This window comes from Mya arenaria, chromosome 6 (assembly GCF_026914265.1).
Source record: "Mya arenaria isolate MELC-2E11 chromosome 6, ASM2691426v1".
Classification (NCBI taxonomy): Eukaryota; Metazoa; Mollusca; class Bivalvia; order Myida; family Myidae; genus Mya; species Mya arenaria.
The window spans coordinates 45,884,822-45,902,424 of record NC_069127.1 but is presented as its reverse complement, the minus strand read 5'-3'; the positions used below and the strand labels follow the sequence as shown (position 1 = coordinate 45,902,424).

General features: G+C 35.3%; 1 protein-coding gene across 10 annotated transcripts in view; it reads right to left on the bottom strand.

Moving 5' to 3' along the window:
* The window catches only part of LOC128238309 (mitogen-activated protein kinase kinase kinase 15-like), a 280,117-nt gene that overhangs the window by 78,527 nt on the left and 183,987 nt on the right, over window positions 1-17,603 (bottom strand). For 7 of the 10 annotated variants that reach the window (XM_052954094.1, XM_052954098.1, XM_052954095.1 and 4 more), the window contains one exon: window positions 14,372-14,440. The exons of the other annotated variants lie outside the window; for them this stretch is intronic. In XM_052954094.1, the coding sequence (XP_052810054.1) occupies window positions 14,372-14,440 (69 nt within the window). The remainder of the gene's footprint in view (window positions 1-14,371; window positions 14,441-17,603) is intronic. 10 annotated transcript variants of the gene reach the window in all.

Here is a 17,603-nt window from a genome sequence, read left to right as displayed (position 1 = left end):
AGTGTTTCTTTCACCTTAGAGGTAGGGACATGGGTCTTGCACACGACATGTCGTCTTGGTATGTTGAAAACATATGGTAAGTCATTTTAAAATCTGTCCATACAAGAGAAAGTCACAGCCCGGACACAACAGCCTATACTCTATGTAGCATTCCATTGTAAATAAACACTAATTGTGACCTTGACCTTAAAAGTAGGGACACTGGTCTTGCAGGTGAAATGTCTTCTTGGTATGTGGAACACATGTGGCAAATTATTTTAAATTTGTCCATAGAAGAGAAATTTATATCCTGGACACCACAACCAATACTCTATGTCCTTATATATGCAGCATTCCATTGTGAACAACACTTAGTGTGACCTTGACCTTCGAGGTAGCGACACAAGTCTTGCACACTACACATCGTCTTAATATTGTAACGTGGGAGACCAAACAAGCAAACACCAGATAGCCGAGCTTTCTGGCATAATGAAACAATAACCAACAGATCCCTTTAGGGAAAAGCATGCTCTTCCCTGAAGAGATCGGTTGGTGTTTGTTTGGCTCGCACGGTACAAATGAATGTTAAAACTGAAATAAAAGTTACAAATGTTATGTATTGGTGATTTTTTTTTGTGTGTAACTGCGGGACGCAGTAAGTCAAAGGCGTGGGTAATGTGACGAATTTACCACAGCCGTTTAAAATAGCTGACTGTAACCTAAAAAGTTTATTTGTGATAAGAATAATTTTAACCAATCAGAATGCTGATTGTAACCAATCAAAGTGCTTCGTTTTCAACCAATCGACAGTCAGTTTAAACAACCAATGAAAGCATTGATTTGCTTGAGCGCTTTTCGAGGCGTATATAAAGCCGAGTTTTTCATAGTATCGTCATTCTGTATGCAGTTGGCATACAGCTTACATCAAAGAAATAATTGGTATTAATCAACTTGAACTTTGTAGTTGCTTATCTAAAATATTAACTATATTTACCGAAAAGCTCAGCTTTGACATAATGTATAGTTAATAGCTGACAAGTGGACCGGGTTGTTGTTGAAAGATACGATAGATAATTTAATGTCTACACTTCTATGCTCTTGCTAGAAAGCTCAGCTATCCTGTGAGGCATAGTAAGTTGGAACTTCAGCAATCTTTCAGAGAAAGCTCTGCTTTCCTGTTGGATGAAGTTAGAGCATATTTATATTTAGATTGCAGCCGCAAAGAAAGAAAGTGAACGCATTTTATGTATTTACCACGAAAGCTCGGCTATCTGGTATATCATAACTGAGTAGTATTTTAAGTATTGTAATTTTGAAAGATACAACTCTGTGTCTTATGCAAGAAAGCCCAGCTTTCTGTTAATTCACAGAGATCACTGATAAAGCAGTAGATTTAAAGAGTTGGAAAATCATTTTAATAACTTGAATTTTGGTAAAAGGAAAATTACTTATACAAAACTTCTATAATTTTTTTGTGATAATTTATTTGGAGCTTAATCAAAATCATTTGTACACAATCACAAGGTCAAGATACCTTGAGGAAAATTATTATATAGTTTCATCTTTTGTCATTTATTAAAGAGTTCTGTCATAACTTTGATAAAATAGCGTACAGCTGCTCGGTACACTCTGCACACGTTACAATATGTTAAACACATGTGGCAAGTCATTTTAAATTATGTCCATACAAGAGAAAGTTACAGCCCCAACACCACAACCTATACTCTATGTCCTTATATGCAGCATTCCATTGTGAATAAACACCTAAGTGTGACCTTGACCTTAGAGGGAGGGACACGAGTCATGCACACGACACGTCGTCTTGGTATGTGGAACACATGTGGCAAGTTATATTAGTATCAGTCCATACAAGGGAAAGTTACAGCACGGACACGAGTTATTGAGCCAGACAGAGGACAGACGGACAGAAAGACAGAAGGTGCGACTGTAATATGCCCACCTTTGGGGTCATAAAAACATACTGGTCAAACATGTTGCCTGGATAATCACTGACAGGACTTGTCACAGTTTCTTGCACACTGACAGGACTTGATGATTGACTGCACACTGACAGAATTTGATTCTCACCTGCAACCTGACAGGACTTTGTTCAGTTCCCTGCGCACCACACTGACAAGATTTGATAATTGACTGCACACTGACAGCACTTGGTACAGATAGCTGCACACTCACAGGACTTTTTTCAGTTGCCTGCACACTCACAGGACTTTGTTCAATTGCCTGCACACTGACAAAACTATGTTAAATTGCTTGCACACTGAAAGAACTTGTTGAAGACTTGATAAAATTTAAAATATATTTCCTTGTTACTAAAAATAGAAAGTAGTGGAATCTCCAACAAAAAGGGAGACCATATAGCAAGACTTGCTACCCTTGTTTCAAGAAAATACTTTACATAACTATCAGATTTTAACAAAGTGTATTTATAATGAACTTGTAGCCCGGTCTGAGGCCAATTTTTCTCCAGAGGCATAATTTGAATAAACATGGTAGATAACCAATTGACAATGTTACACACCAAACATTTAAGCACTAGGCTTCATAGTATTTGCCAAAAAAGTTTTGCAATTTTTACTTCAGGCTGCCATGGCAACCAGAGTTCTGCATGGAATTAATTTCTTTGAACAATTTTGAAAAAGCACCAACCAAGGATCATTCCTATGAAGTTTCATCAAAATTGTCCAAGCGCTTTAGGAGAAAAAGATGATTATAACCAATTGTTGACATTCTCCTTTAGGTTGCCATGGCAACCAGAGTTCTGCAGGGAATTCATTTTTTGAACAATTTTGAAAAAGCATCAACCATGGATCATTCCTATGAAGTTTCATCAAATTTGTCCAAGCGGTTTAGGAGAAGAAGATGATTATAACCTATTGTGGACATTTTCCTTTAGATTGCCATGGCAACCAGAGTTCTGCATGGAATTCATTTCTTTGAACAATTTTGAAAAAGCACCAACCAAGGATCATTCCTATGAAGTTTCATCAAAAATGTCCAAGTGGTTTAGGAGGAGATGATGATTATAACCAATTGTTGACATTTTCCTTTAGATTGCCATGGCAACCAGAGTTCTGCATGGAATAAATTTCTTTGAACAATTTTTAAAAAAGCACCCAACAAGAATCATTTCTATAAAGTTTCATCAAAATTGTCCAAGCAGTTTAGGGGAAGAAGATGATTATAACCAATTGTTGACATTCTCCTTTAGGTTGCCATGGCAACCAGAGTTCTGCATGGAATTAATTTCTTTGAACAATTATGAAAAAGCACCAACCAATGATCATTCCTATGAAGTTTCATCAAAATTGTCCAAGCAGTTTAGGAGAAAAAGATGATTATAACCAATTGTTGACATTTTTTCTTTAGGTTGCCATGGCAATCACAGTTCTGCATGGAATTAATTTTTTTGAACAATTTTAAAAAAGCACCAACCAAGGATCATTCCTATGAAGTTTCATCAAAATTGTCCAAGCGCTTTAGGAGAAAAAGATGATTATAACCAATTGTTGACATTCTCCTTTAGGTTGCCATGGCAACCAGAGTTCTGCAGGGAATTCATTTTTTGAACAATTTTGAAAAAGCATCAACCATGGATCATTCCTATGAAGTTTCATCAAATTTGTCCAAGCGGTTTAGGAGAAGAAGATGATTATAACCTATTGTGGACATTTTCCTTTAGATTGCCATGGCAACCAGAGTTCTGCATGGAATTCATTTCTTTGAACAATTTTGAAAAAGCACCAACCAAGGATCATTCCTATGAAGTTTCATCAAAAATGTCCAAGTGGTTTAGGAGGAAATGATGATTATAACCAATTGTTGACATTTTCCTTTAGGTTGCCATGGCAACCAGAGTTCTGCATGGAATTAATTTCTTTGAACAATTTTTAAAAAAGCACCCAACAAGGATCATTTCTATAAAGTTTCATCAAAATTGTCCAAGCAGTTTAGGAGAAAAAGATGATTATAACCAATTGTTGACATTTTTTCTTTAGGTTGCCATGGCAATCACAGTTCTGCATGGAATTAATTTTTTTGAACATTTTTAAAAAAGCACCAACCAAGGATAATTCCTATGAAGTTTCATCAAAATTGTCCAAGCGCTTTAGGAGAAAAAGATGATTATAACCAATTGTTGACATTCTCCTTTAGGTTGCCATGGCAACCAGAGTTCTGCAGGGAATTCATTTTTTGAACAATTTTGAAAAAGCATCAACCATGGATTATTCCTATGAAGTTTCATCAAATTTGTCCAAGCGGTTTAGGAGAAGAAGATGATTATAACCTATTGTGGACATTTTCCTTTAGATTGCCATGGCAACCAGAGTTCTGCATGGAATTCATTTCTTTGAACAATTTTGAAAAAGCACCAACCAAGGATCATTCCTATGAAGTTTCATCAAAAATGTCCAAGTGGTTTAGGAGGAGATGATGATTATAACCAATTGTTGACATTTTCCTTTAGGTTGCCATGGCAACCAGAGTTCTGCATGGAATTAATTTCTTTGAACAATTTTAAAAAAGCACCATCCAAGGATCATTCCTATGAAGTTTCACCAAAATTATCCAAGCGGTTTAGGGGAAGAAGATGGTTATAACCATTTGTTGATGCCGGACGCCTGACGACAGACATAGACCGATCACAAAGCACTTTGTGCTCAGGTGAGCTAAAAAGTAGGTCAAAAGGGTCGGGCCAGCTTCTGCCCAAGGGGCATAATTTCAACTATTTTGCTAGACGGTCATTATATGATGCTCCACAACAAATATCAAAGGTATGAGCCTTGAGGTTGAAACAAGAAGATTTTGAAAAAAAATTCTGAAACAAGTCTCTAGGAACTTGTGACCCCCTGGGCAGTGCCAGTTTTGACCCCAGGGGCATAATTTGAACAACCATGGTAGCGTACCTGTTAATTAAGCCTTATTAAAAATAGCAAGGGTCTGCATAGTTGTTTCAATCAAAAAGATTTTCAAACATTTCCAAATTTAAGTATACCAAACCTGTGAACCCGAGGGCATGGCTAGTAATGACCCCAGGGGCATCATTTCAACAAACATTCACAAGAAATGGTGACTTTACATGTAAACTTGGCTAAAAATAGACTTCGCTCATGTAGACTTGGCTAAAAATAGACTTAGCTAAAAATAGAATTTTTATATACTTTCAAGGCCAAAGGATCTTTAGTTATAGAGCGGAAACTGTTGGTGTCATCTACTTGCCATGACCAACTAGCATAACAAGTATGAAGTTCCTGGGTGCAAGAATTCTTTAATTATTGAGCAGAAACTGTTTCTTCACCTCAAGGTCACGGTGACCTTGACCTTTGAGCTACTAATCTCAAAATCTGTAGGAGTCATCTGCTAGTCATGACCAACTAGCATATGAAGTTCCTGGGTACAAGCATTCTTTAGTTATTGAGCAGAAACCATTTTTAAGCTTAAGGTCAATGCCAACATATCGTTTTTTACCTGAAGGTAACCTTGACCTTTGACCTTCGATCTAAAAAATAATATGGGTCATCTACTAGTCATGAACAACTAGCAAACCAGGTATGAAGTTCCTGAACCCAAAGAATCTTTAGTTATTGAACTGAAACTGTTCTTCACCTCAAGGTCAAGGCGAACTTGACCTTTGACCAGGTGACCCCAAAATCAATAGGGGTCTTCTACTAGTCATAACCAACTAGCATACTTAGTATGAAGTTCCTGGGTCTAAGCGTTCTATAGTTATTGAGCAGAAACGTAGTGTGAAGTACAGACTGACTGACAGACTGACGGACTGACTGTTGGACAGGGCAAAAACAATGTCTCCCTATGGTTGCATACGACGTAATCGAATCATGTCCATATAAGTCGTTTGTTCTGAATAAAATCGATAGAAATAACTAAAGTTCGGAGGAGTTGAACGTTTTAGACTTAATTTAGTGCTTTCAAAGCAAACAATTAGTCAAAACAACTGCAGAACGTACTATCTAGTAAACACATATCAGCTTGCCAGGAAAAGACAACTCAGAAGAAAATATGTATGTCAAATGCGGTTCATTTGATTTGTTCATATTTGTACACAGCTACATAATATGTTGAAATTTGTTTTGGTGCAAAAGTTGGCATCGTTGACCCACTTTTGGTCAGAAACCAGGTTGCTCAGCTGCCATTGTTATGATGCCAGCCCCAAAACAAAAAGCCGGTCATTAAAGGCACGTGAATTTACTGAATAATGCACGTTTTCTACGATAACGCCCGGGTTTTTGCGTTTGAACACACCATGATAACGAACTGAAAACACACATTTTAACAGGGTTCCCACATTTTTCTTTAAGTAAAATTCCAGACTTTTTCCAGACTTTTTCAAGGTTTTTTTTTGCAAATTCCAGACTTTCTCCCGACCTTTTTCACAGTTATTACAACGAAACATTTCAGCGAAATAACTTATTTGCCATTTTTGACATTTATAAAACAACTTGTTAAATAACATCAAATGTCATTTTCAAAGGGTTTTATTCTCAAAAACAAAACCTTTCACTTTCTGAACATCTTAGACATTTATTGAACAACATGATTAACCTTTAGCATACTGTATACTGTTGGCCTCTGTGAACAGTGTAGACACAGATCAGCTGGCATGATCAGGGTCTAGGCTATTTGTATTTGCTACTTGGAAACTTGAAGGCTTACCTACTATAGTGCATAGAACAGTGTGGACCCTGATTAGCCAGCATGGTTTGGTGCCGGTTGATCTCCTAACAATACCAATTTTTGTAATTGGTGGATAAATGCATGCTTAAGGTAAATATAATCAAATATCACATTAAAAAAAGTTCTACTCTCTGAACAAAAACTTACTTTCTGAACATTTTTTAAAGCTGCACTCTCATAGATACTTTTTTAACAACTTATTTCATTTTTTGTCTGAGATAGATCAACTTTTGACGTAAATATTTGCAAACCAACAATAAAAGATTGCCAACAAAAGATCAGATCGCTAATTTTCATATTTATGTTTGAAAATTTATGTTTTATGGCTTATTAACGGTTAAATAAATATGCATAAAACATCAATTTTTGATCTTAAATATAAATATCTGTGATCTATCTTTTTGCCAGCAGTCTTAAATAATTGGTTTTCATGGATTTTTGCCAAAATTGGCTTGTTCCAAGACATAAGTAAGAAAGTTGTCAAATTGTTCAAGTCGTAAGAGGGAAGCTTTAAACAAATATTGAACAACTTGAACTCATAACATCCAGTGTCATTTTAAAGGGGTTGAACTCTCTTTAAAAAAATCTACTTGCATCAATGAGCATGCAATTCAGCTATATCTGTCCATCAATCTTCATCAATCCATGGGTGAAAATGCAAAATAAGTGACTTTTTTGCACAAGTTTAAAACTATTATGATGTCTACTGGCCAAAGAACTGTGGTCTTCTCAATGTCTATAAATACAAGCAAGGTCAGTCTAAAGGCATGATCATTCAAAGATTCACACATGAATAGCAAATATTCGCCAGGCTGTGTAGCACTTTGCAGACTAGTAAGATCATTGCAATTAACATTCATGTATGTTATTGACAGTGTATCTCAAGTTTATTTTAATGAACTAGGGCCAATTTCACGTATTAAAATATATTTCGATGAATGCATGGATCGCTAATTATCCATGATCATTAGCATACTGTAGATTAAAAATATCGTTGTATATAGCACCCACGATTCTTACTGACAGCGTATATAACGCGAATCCCGACAAACTGCGGCCAATTTCTTGTTTAAAATAACTTTTAAATGCAGACGGCAGTGACAAATAAACGCTTGCATGTTGTAACGGAAACCTTCTTACCGTAATTCACCTAAGAGTTCGGACACCTTAAATTATTTTATTTTTTTGCGGTCCGAATACATAGAAAATTACCATTTTTACATTTTATTTACATGTTTGTTTAACCTGCCTTTTTTCTTCATGTTTGCATTTTACCACTTATTAATTCATCCGTAGTAATCAATGGTCATAAACTTATTTATTACGCCTATAAATGTAAATCCTTCATCAAGTTAATTAAAACACCATTTTATACATGCAGTGAACTGAATCAACACATTCTATGGGCTTTAGATCAAAGAGTCACACTGTGTTACGTCACATAACTCACAGTTATACCCACGAGGATCTGGTGGAGAGCATGGACATTGCTATGCAGGATTAATGTATAACTGTACATTATTGCTTCATACAGTCTAAAAGTGTGGTACAAGTTTGAAAGTTTATTGGCAGATCGTTTTACAAACATGTCATGTCTATGTTTTCTTAATCCCTTGATTGCCCTTGTTGTTTCTTTAATCCTCCAATAAATATATCACACTTCCTTTTCAACAGGCAATAAATCGTTTAGGATGGGTAGTAACTAATTGTCACAGTGGTGTATACAGTTCGGTAATCTAGCCAGGCATTGTATAGATAAAAATCAATAATCTTCCTCTGTGAAACTTGGTAACTGTGAAAGTTATGATTGATGTCCTTTGGGTGTCCGAAAATTAGGTACGCAAAATAAATTATTTTGGAAAATAATTATGGGTGTCCAAATATTTAGAGTGTCCGAACTCTTAGGTGAATTACGGTAGTCTCGATCATTCAGCCGCTCTGATCAGTCAATTCAACAGAACAGTGTCAGATGCAAGCGTCTAGATGATCGAGAGTACTTACTTTTACTAGTTTCGTACCCAAAACAGTTCGAACTTTAAATATTACTTTTCCCGGCTTTTCCCCGATTTTAACCTGTAATCGCAAAATTCAAGGCATTTTCACGACCGGGAACAGACTTTTCGATATTCCTGACTTTTCCCGTTTTCCCGGTAGCGTGGGAACCCTGATTTGATACAATAATTTACATTATATGCAACATGGAGTTATCATACTTGGTTATTCAAGAAGGTTGGCTGGTTGAGTCTCAATGCAAAATATCAAGTATTGCCAAGATATTGATCTATGTGTGCAAAAACGCAAAACTTAAAACAATAATAAAGGCCAATAAATTGTATTATATTCAATATAGTGTAATCTACCATATTATACTATATATAGGACACACTTTTTTACCCTAGAATGTTGGGGGGAAATTGCCTGGGTCCTATCTTATGTATGAGGGATTTTTTTTTTTTTTTCTCAAGACTCTTTTTCAAGCCGAACTACTCTGAGCACTGTCAGAAAGGGGTTAGTACCGGTACGGTGTCCTATGAAGAAAACAACTATCAAGTTGTAAACACATGTACATAAATGGACGCTACACACAACTAGAAATGTGTCCATAGGACACGGATGCCCCCACTTCGATTTTTTGTCACAGAAAATAAGCCATAATGATTATTCAGGATAATCTCAAGTCTTTTTTTGCAAATAAAGGGCCGTAACTCCTAAATGACAAAAGCGATTTCCATGGCTATCGAACTTGATCAAGATATTATGGTCACAATCATGTATGTAAAGTTTGGTGAGGATTGGACACACACTTTTCAAGAATTAGATTGGAAACATATATTTTTGAAGTATTTTTGGCAAAAAAGGGCCGTAACTCCTAAATGACTAAAGCGATTTCCATGACTATCGAACTTGATCAAGATATTATGGTCACAAACATGTGTTTAAAGTTTGGTGAGGATTGGACAAACAGTTTTCAAGAATTAGATCGGAAACAATCTTCGGGACGTACGTACGTACGTACGTACGTACAGACAGACAGACAGACGTACGTACGGACAAGGGCAACCCTATATGCCGCCACTTTGTGGGGGCATAAAAACTCGATGCGAGTCAAGCTCTTTAACTGGACTGAAGGTAAATATCAGTTAAACGTTGTTCACGATTTTAACGTTTCGATATTTTTCAAAATATTTGGTCGTATGTATTGTTGAATGTTACTGTTTTGAAATATTAATTAAGGAATGTGCTTATCACAAAGTAGTAGTATTGCCACTATGAAAGCTTTTCAAATGTGCGAAGGTGTGAAAAACACCCGCTGTCTGTGACATTACAAAGACATCAATAGAACAAACTATTGTGATGTTAGGTTGTTTGTGCACAATTTACCACATGTTTTTATATTTAGCTGAGGGTGTTGACATTTTGATAACATTCACGCATACTTTAAGACTTATGCACCAGATAATTGTAACCACGGCCCCCCAGGTTCGGTGGAATACCAGGGATAGCTGGGGAAATGGGCCGTGTGTTTACCTTTCAGGTGGACCCACAGTGCCGGGTGAATGCAGTGGTTTTGTCTTTGCGCAAAAAGTAGCGGGGAATGGGCCTAACCTAAGGTCCCTTGGGTGTGGGGGCATTTTGCGGGGATTTTATCTACAGTTCATCCCAGCAGGGTGGGGATTTTTGCTGGGGCTGGCTGGACCGAAAGTCAAAGTCCCCGCTATTCCCCCGACCTGGGGGGGGGGGAGGGGGGGGCTTGGCTAAAATTGACTGGTGCATTATATCATTAATGTCACCAGGATGACAGAATAAAAAAACTGTTGTTTCTTACCTGTGCTATTATTTGTGTTACTGTTACTTTTCATGCGCATTGTGTCTAATGTATAAATTTCTTAAAATAAACAAAGAAACACAAAGTAGTTTGCTATAAAGTTTAATATTGTATGGTTTATACTGACTTTTGCCATTTTCATGATCAGAAAAAAAAAAATCGTCAAAACAAATATGGCAGATACTTGACATACCGAAACACGTTAAATCACTGAAATATGAAGATAATTACCGAAGTACACAAGACAGATATCAAATTTCTTTTGTATTAAGGTTTTTTTCTGTTTTCTCACCATATTTTTTGCCTGCGTCCTATCTATGCTAGCGTCCTATATATAGTATAATACGGTAACTTGATAACTTAAGTAGGTTTGATAGTTGAGAACACATAGCTAAATTTCCAAACTGTTAAGGAGATGTTGTTTGAAGCAACTGTTGATGCTGGACAACTGACACAGACCAATCACAACAGCTTACCTTGAGCACTTTGTTCTAAGGTGAGGTTAAATGTGAAGTTGACTATTCTTGATAAAGAATGTATGGCAAATCAATGAACTACCAATTGATCAAACATGATCTAACATAACTTATAACATACTTGACCAATATTTAATAGTCACACATTCTGACCAAGTTCCATGATTCATGATTCATGTAGAACTAGAAGTTGGCAGAATGTGATATGCTGCCTATTTTGAGCCCATGTCATAGTCAAACCAAACGAAATATAATTCCAATTTTTATGTAAAATATTTTAGTTAACTGAGAACACTGCAATAACAAGAACTGTATTTCAATGTAAAAGAGGCATAACTCTGGTTTTACTAATGCAATTCATATGAAAACCGAACTGGCTTGAACATTTTAAGAACAAACACTGCAATCAGATTTCATTATGATTAAATGATAAATACTTAAGTAATTGTATGTACAAGGTATAAACCAGCAAGTTTATTTTGCAATTTATCTCACAATCAAACTTAATAAAGATTTAATGCCCACTAACATTGTCAACAAGTTTCATCATAATTTGAAAATAAAAAAATAAGTTATTGTCGCAATAAGAAACAAGAACAGCCACAATGCGACAAAACCAGGTTTCAACTAGAGCTGTCACAGGAGTGACAAATACCCGCAAATGCCGCCTGGACACAGGAAAGGCAAACCATTCCTTTGAAAAGAGGCCATAACTCTAAGGTTACTGCACACTGCATCTTCTAAATCTGTGAAACCTTTCATGAGGAATTGTCCGGAAACCGTTTTTCTATTTTCGTAACAGTGCACAAAAACCTTTACTCCACTGGCCCCATTTTCAATCACAAGCATTGTCTTCACAGAGGCTGCCTATACAGCAAGTTTCATCACAATATCTCATGCCCAATTAAAGTTATGAAGCAGAAACCATTTTTCTATTTTTAGTAACAGTGACCTTGGCCCCACCAGCCCCAATATCGAACTTGACCTGTATCTTCTGATGTTACACCTGTGTACCAAAAAAATTTCAAATCTGTCAAGCCTTTCATGAGTTATCGTCCGGAAACCGTTTTTCTATTTGTAGTAACAGTGACCTTGACCTTGGCCCCACCAGCCCCAATATCGAACTTGACCTGTATCTTCTGATGTTACACCTGTGTACCAAAAATTCGTTTGTGGGGGTATAATAATTGACAGAAGACTTTTACCCGTGTTGTGAGAATTATATGTAAGCTTAGTTGTTGCTTGTTGTGTGTTTTTCTACCTAATTGCATGTAGTCTGAGTTTCTACTATCAGTAACAGTGACCTTGATCCAAAGGACCCCAAATGCAATCCCATGAAAGGTCTTCAATAACTGTCTTATATACAAAATTTGGTCACAATATGTCAAGTTATTCAGTTTCAATCATTTTTCTCTTTGAAGTAACAGTGACCTTGACCCTAGGTCCCTATTCACAATCCCATGAAAGGTCTCCATAAACTCTTCCTATGTACCAAGCTTGGTCAAGATATGTGAACCCTAACTAAAGGTATTCAGTTGCAACAATTGTTCTATTTTTAGAAACATTGACATTGACCTTGCCTAGGAGCCTCAAATGCAATCCGATGAAAGGTCTACATAAACCCTTCATAGTTTACGGTACCAGTTTAGTCACAATATGTGAACCCTAACTAAAGTTATTCAATACTGATCAATTTTCTATTTTTTTAGTAACAGTGACCTTAATCTTGACCCTTTGGACCAAAAACGCAATCCCATGAAAACCTTTGTAATCTGTTCCTATATACCAAGTTTGGTCACAATATAGCAAACCCTAACAAAATGTACACAAAAGATGAGATTGACCCTGCCCACTCAATGTCAAAAAGATAAAAGGGCCTCTAGTGTGTTTACAAAATGTTGAAGATGCATGTCTGACAACAACAAATTACAATCTGTATATATGTATACATGCATGTAGGTCAATATGAGCTGTCTGCCCAGAAAGGTAAAGGGATTCAAATCCTCAAGCCATAAAAAAAACAACCAAAACAAAATAAACGTCTTTCAGACTGCTTTTGGAATCATTGTACCATGAGTTATCAAACAACTCTACAACAACAAATCTACATAATTCAAACATAAACTGCGTATAAATCTTAAACATAAATTTCAAAGTTATATTTTCACATCAGTAAAAATTGTAAAAAAAGCAAGCGAGCATTAGATGCAGTGTAACTTACATACCGTATTTCCTCGACTATAAGACGGGGAAATTTGGTCCCAAATTTTTACCTTAAAGTAGGGGGCCCGTCTTATAAGCGAGGCTATAAGAAATTCCGAAAGAATAGAGTCAGAATCAAGAATATTCAACATAAGGTATTCAACTGATTGATTTTTTGTCTGTTGATAACACCCCAATAAAAGTGACACAATCACACCAATCGGATCAAGACGACCATCTGCTTTGTTTTGCTACGATGAACACTCGATATAACGCTTGTTATCGGTCCAAACACGTTGTTTATCACAGGAGACAAATTTTGCTACCTTTAAAATTAAAATATTTGAAAAAAAAAAATACCAAAAAAATTGAATTGTTATTTTTCTATGTCATAAATAAAACTTACTTTTTCCTTACTATTAGGCTTTGCGTATATCATGCACATACATGTAACAGGCAGATTTCAAAACACATTTCATTAATTTATCCGCAATCATCAATGGTTATTTATTTCTCAAAATTTAAGTCCCATCAACTGCAATCCAAACAAACACCTGCGAAAATTTAACTTATTAACACATGTAATGGAATGTGTCGTGTTTGTCGGCTGCAGATCAAACAGTTCAATTTGTGACGTCACAGCACCAGCTGTGTAAAGATCAAATGTGCACTGCAATGGTTTGTATTTAAATAGGTCAATCAAATACCGTATGAACCCATTTAACTCCCAAGATCGCTTTTAGGCTGGTTGAAACATACCATATGATCGGAAAATAAAAATCAATAATCCTTAGCAAATGAACAAATTTAGTTGATAAATGATTGTTCAGCTTGAACATTATCACAGACTTGGAGAATTTCAAGTGCTGGATTTGCTTTAAAAATCGACCCCATCTTATAAACGAGTTGAGACAAAAACACCAGATTTCATGGGCAAAGTTAGGGGGTCGTCTTATACGCGGATTGCCTTATAGTCGGGGAAATACGGTAGTGAAATGTGTATAAAAAGAAGAAGATTAAATATAATGTGCTACAAGTAAGCTACAAATACACTATAAAACATTATGAGATAAACAGAAGACTCTGAGTGTTGTTAGTTGTTGTGTGGAGATGCATGAGACAACCATATGGCAGATAGGGGCCAAATGCCAGAAAGGAGCCATGTATGTCTTACCTTGTGGTCAGGTCAAGCCCACTAAAGGTGTGCACGCTCTGTGACCTCTTATGACCTGGAACGCCCATTCTGTAATCATAACATGGCTGCATGCTTTCAAAATGTACACACACTAACAGTTCTGACCTTAATGGAATAGGCTGATGTGGTGACAAGCAACACTTAACAGTTCTGACCTGAATGGAATAGGCTGATGTGGTGACAAGCAACACTTAACAGTTCTGATCAAATGGAATAGGCTGATGTGGTGACAAGCAGCACCTAACAGTTCAGTTCTGACCTGAATGGAATAGGCTGATGTGGTGACAAGAAACACCTACAGTACTGTTAAGACCAAACTTTACACCCTTGTGCACTAGGAGTGAACTACTAGTGAACAATTTGTGCACTATTGATAAACTGATGTAGTCTGTAGTTTATTTGATAAGCCAGTATTGATTATTCTGGTCCACTGAGATTGGCCTTACTATATTGATTTTATATCACTGATAAGATCTTTTCCTCTACCAGTTCATTTCAAAACTTGTGACAAAATCTTTTAGTATTCACTGATGGCTTTATGATGTAAAGCCATTGTACTAGGCTTATAAGACAAGGTTTCTATATTTGTCAATTTTATTTTATTGTTGATAAAAAAAGAATATTACATTTCTTAAAATAAATACCTTAAGTTTATTTGTAAGCCAATATTTTGAAACAGGAGTGTTATATAATATAATTATGTTACTATTATAACATCTGAACAATTATGACAAGGGGATACATGTGCTATATTTTTCAATTTTATTTTATTGTTGATAAAAAAGAATATTACATTTCTTAAAATAAATACAATAAGTTTATTTGAAAGCCAATATTTTGAAACAGGTGTGTTATATAATATACTTGTGTCACTATTGTAACATCTGAACAATTATGACAATTTTTTGTAATTCAGACATTTGATTTAAGTCATTAAGTGATAACAAAATATTAATTCTGAATGCTTTGTATATACAGTTAACAGCACTATTTCTATCATAATATTTACAACACATAATACTGTTTTGCTCCCTTAACAGACGTAAGCTAGAACAGATGAAATGTCAAATTTCTTCCCAACAACTCATCACAAGTACACATTGTAATTTGTCCATAACACGCACACACTCAGCCCACACCTGATGATGTAAATCATTTTTTCGGGCCAGTAACTAAAGAAAAGGGGACCCGTCATTTACTGGTCATATTTGTCAATTTTTAATTCTAATGCAGATGAAATAAAAATAAAACATTTCTTAAATAAATTATTTCTTAGCCAATATTTTAAATAAGAGTGTTATAAATATAATTGTGATACTATTGTAACATCCAAACAATTATGATTTTTTTGGTAATTCTGAATCCTACGTATAAAAGTGAACAGCACTATTATATATTCAAACTGTAAATACAAAATCATTGTTTCATTTATGATAAAAAAGTAAATGTGATTTAACAAAAGAAAAAATGCATGCGGTTGAAAAAAGATCTTGCCTTAATTAGAATAATTTAAAAATAGTAGCTCAAGCTATTTTTCAGAATTTTTTACGTAACTATATTCACGATTTATTTCATTAACTTTTCATAAACAAACATCTTTAAAGCCTAGTTTTAGCATTTGATACTGAATATATCTATTTATCTTTTTCTATAAAAATAGCACAAAGGGAATTGTCCTACCAAATGGCCAACTAACCAGGCATTAAAATTAATTGAATATCAGCAAAATGATAAAATGCTTACTCATACTTTTGTAATGAGATTACCCATTGTAACAGTGTTAGCCCCAATAGGTCAGAGCCAATAAACAATACACAGGAAGTGATCGCACTTTAATACAAACACATGTTTGGTGTTGATAGTTTGTAAGATTATTAAAGTTATCGCAAATGTCCGCCCCATCGAAAATGGAGGGGGGGGCAAATGTCCGCCCCCTCGAACATTGAGGGGGGGCAAATGTCCGCCCCCTCGAAAACGGCGGGGGGGGCAAATGTCCGCCATGGTCCAAAAGGGGGGCAAACATCCGGGGGGGCAAATGTCCGGGGGGGCAAATGTCCGTTTACCACAGGAAGTATCAGGAACCCTGCTGTGATAACATTCAAAATGGCAAAAGATGAAATTATCCTATGCATTCAACCATTAACCAGGCATTACAATGAATATTATTTCATATTAAACTTGCTATTTGATGTTAAAATACATGATATGCATGGTAAATATTAAATATCTCCACTCTTAATAATTTGATTAACAAATGATGAAAAGTGTCATTTAAGGTGCAGAATAAGATTTACCAAAATTAATAATATTGTTTTAATATTCCAAAAAGGATGAATAAATGTCAAAAACAATGGTCCTTATAAGGGTACCGAATTTAATTTGAAAGAAATGAGCATAAAACACGCTATCTCTACCTTATGAGACTATTGTAGACTACAGTAGTGTACAGTAAATCTTTTAGCATTCACCAATCATTTAATATTTTTTGCGCTTTCTGCTGTTAAATTCACGGTTACAATCTTGTTATCAGTAGTTAATATTTTCCATTAATGCCTTATTTAGTAGGTAGTTAATGGTTTATCAGTCAAAATTTATGTTTGTTATTCATGTGTATGTATTGATTTTAAATAAAAGTGTCACTAAGAAATAGTATTTTTATTTTATTATGCAGTTGCAACACAAAATATAATAAAAATTAACAATTTTCCATCTTTTATTAAAACATATTTGTTTGCATCTCTTCTCTAAAACAAAATTCGTAAAAAATATATTGAGTTTCCTTCAAAGGCCTAGTTTTAGGAATGGTTGTCATGTTAATTGTCTGCTGTGTATCCCTTGTTTATTGCACTAGTGTCATTGTAGGGGCCAATTTCCAGTGTATTTGTTTATTGGCTTGGGGCTATTTAGAGTTGACAACATTTAGAGTAGAAAATAGCATTAGCTCATTAATACACAACCACTTCTTGCATAAACATATATGCATAGCAAATGTATTAATTTGACTGATTGGGAGTAAATAATAAACAAAAAAATAAAAAGGGTTTTATTCCATTTAAGTTGTAAAATAGAAATAATTTTAATGGGATATTATAAATAATACTACTCATATTCTTATTCTAAAGCATTTGATAGTTAGCAGGATGCAATAAAGATAAAAATCAATACACAGTGTACTAAGGGGGGGGGGGGCTCTTAAAGAAGGCTTAAATTA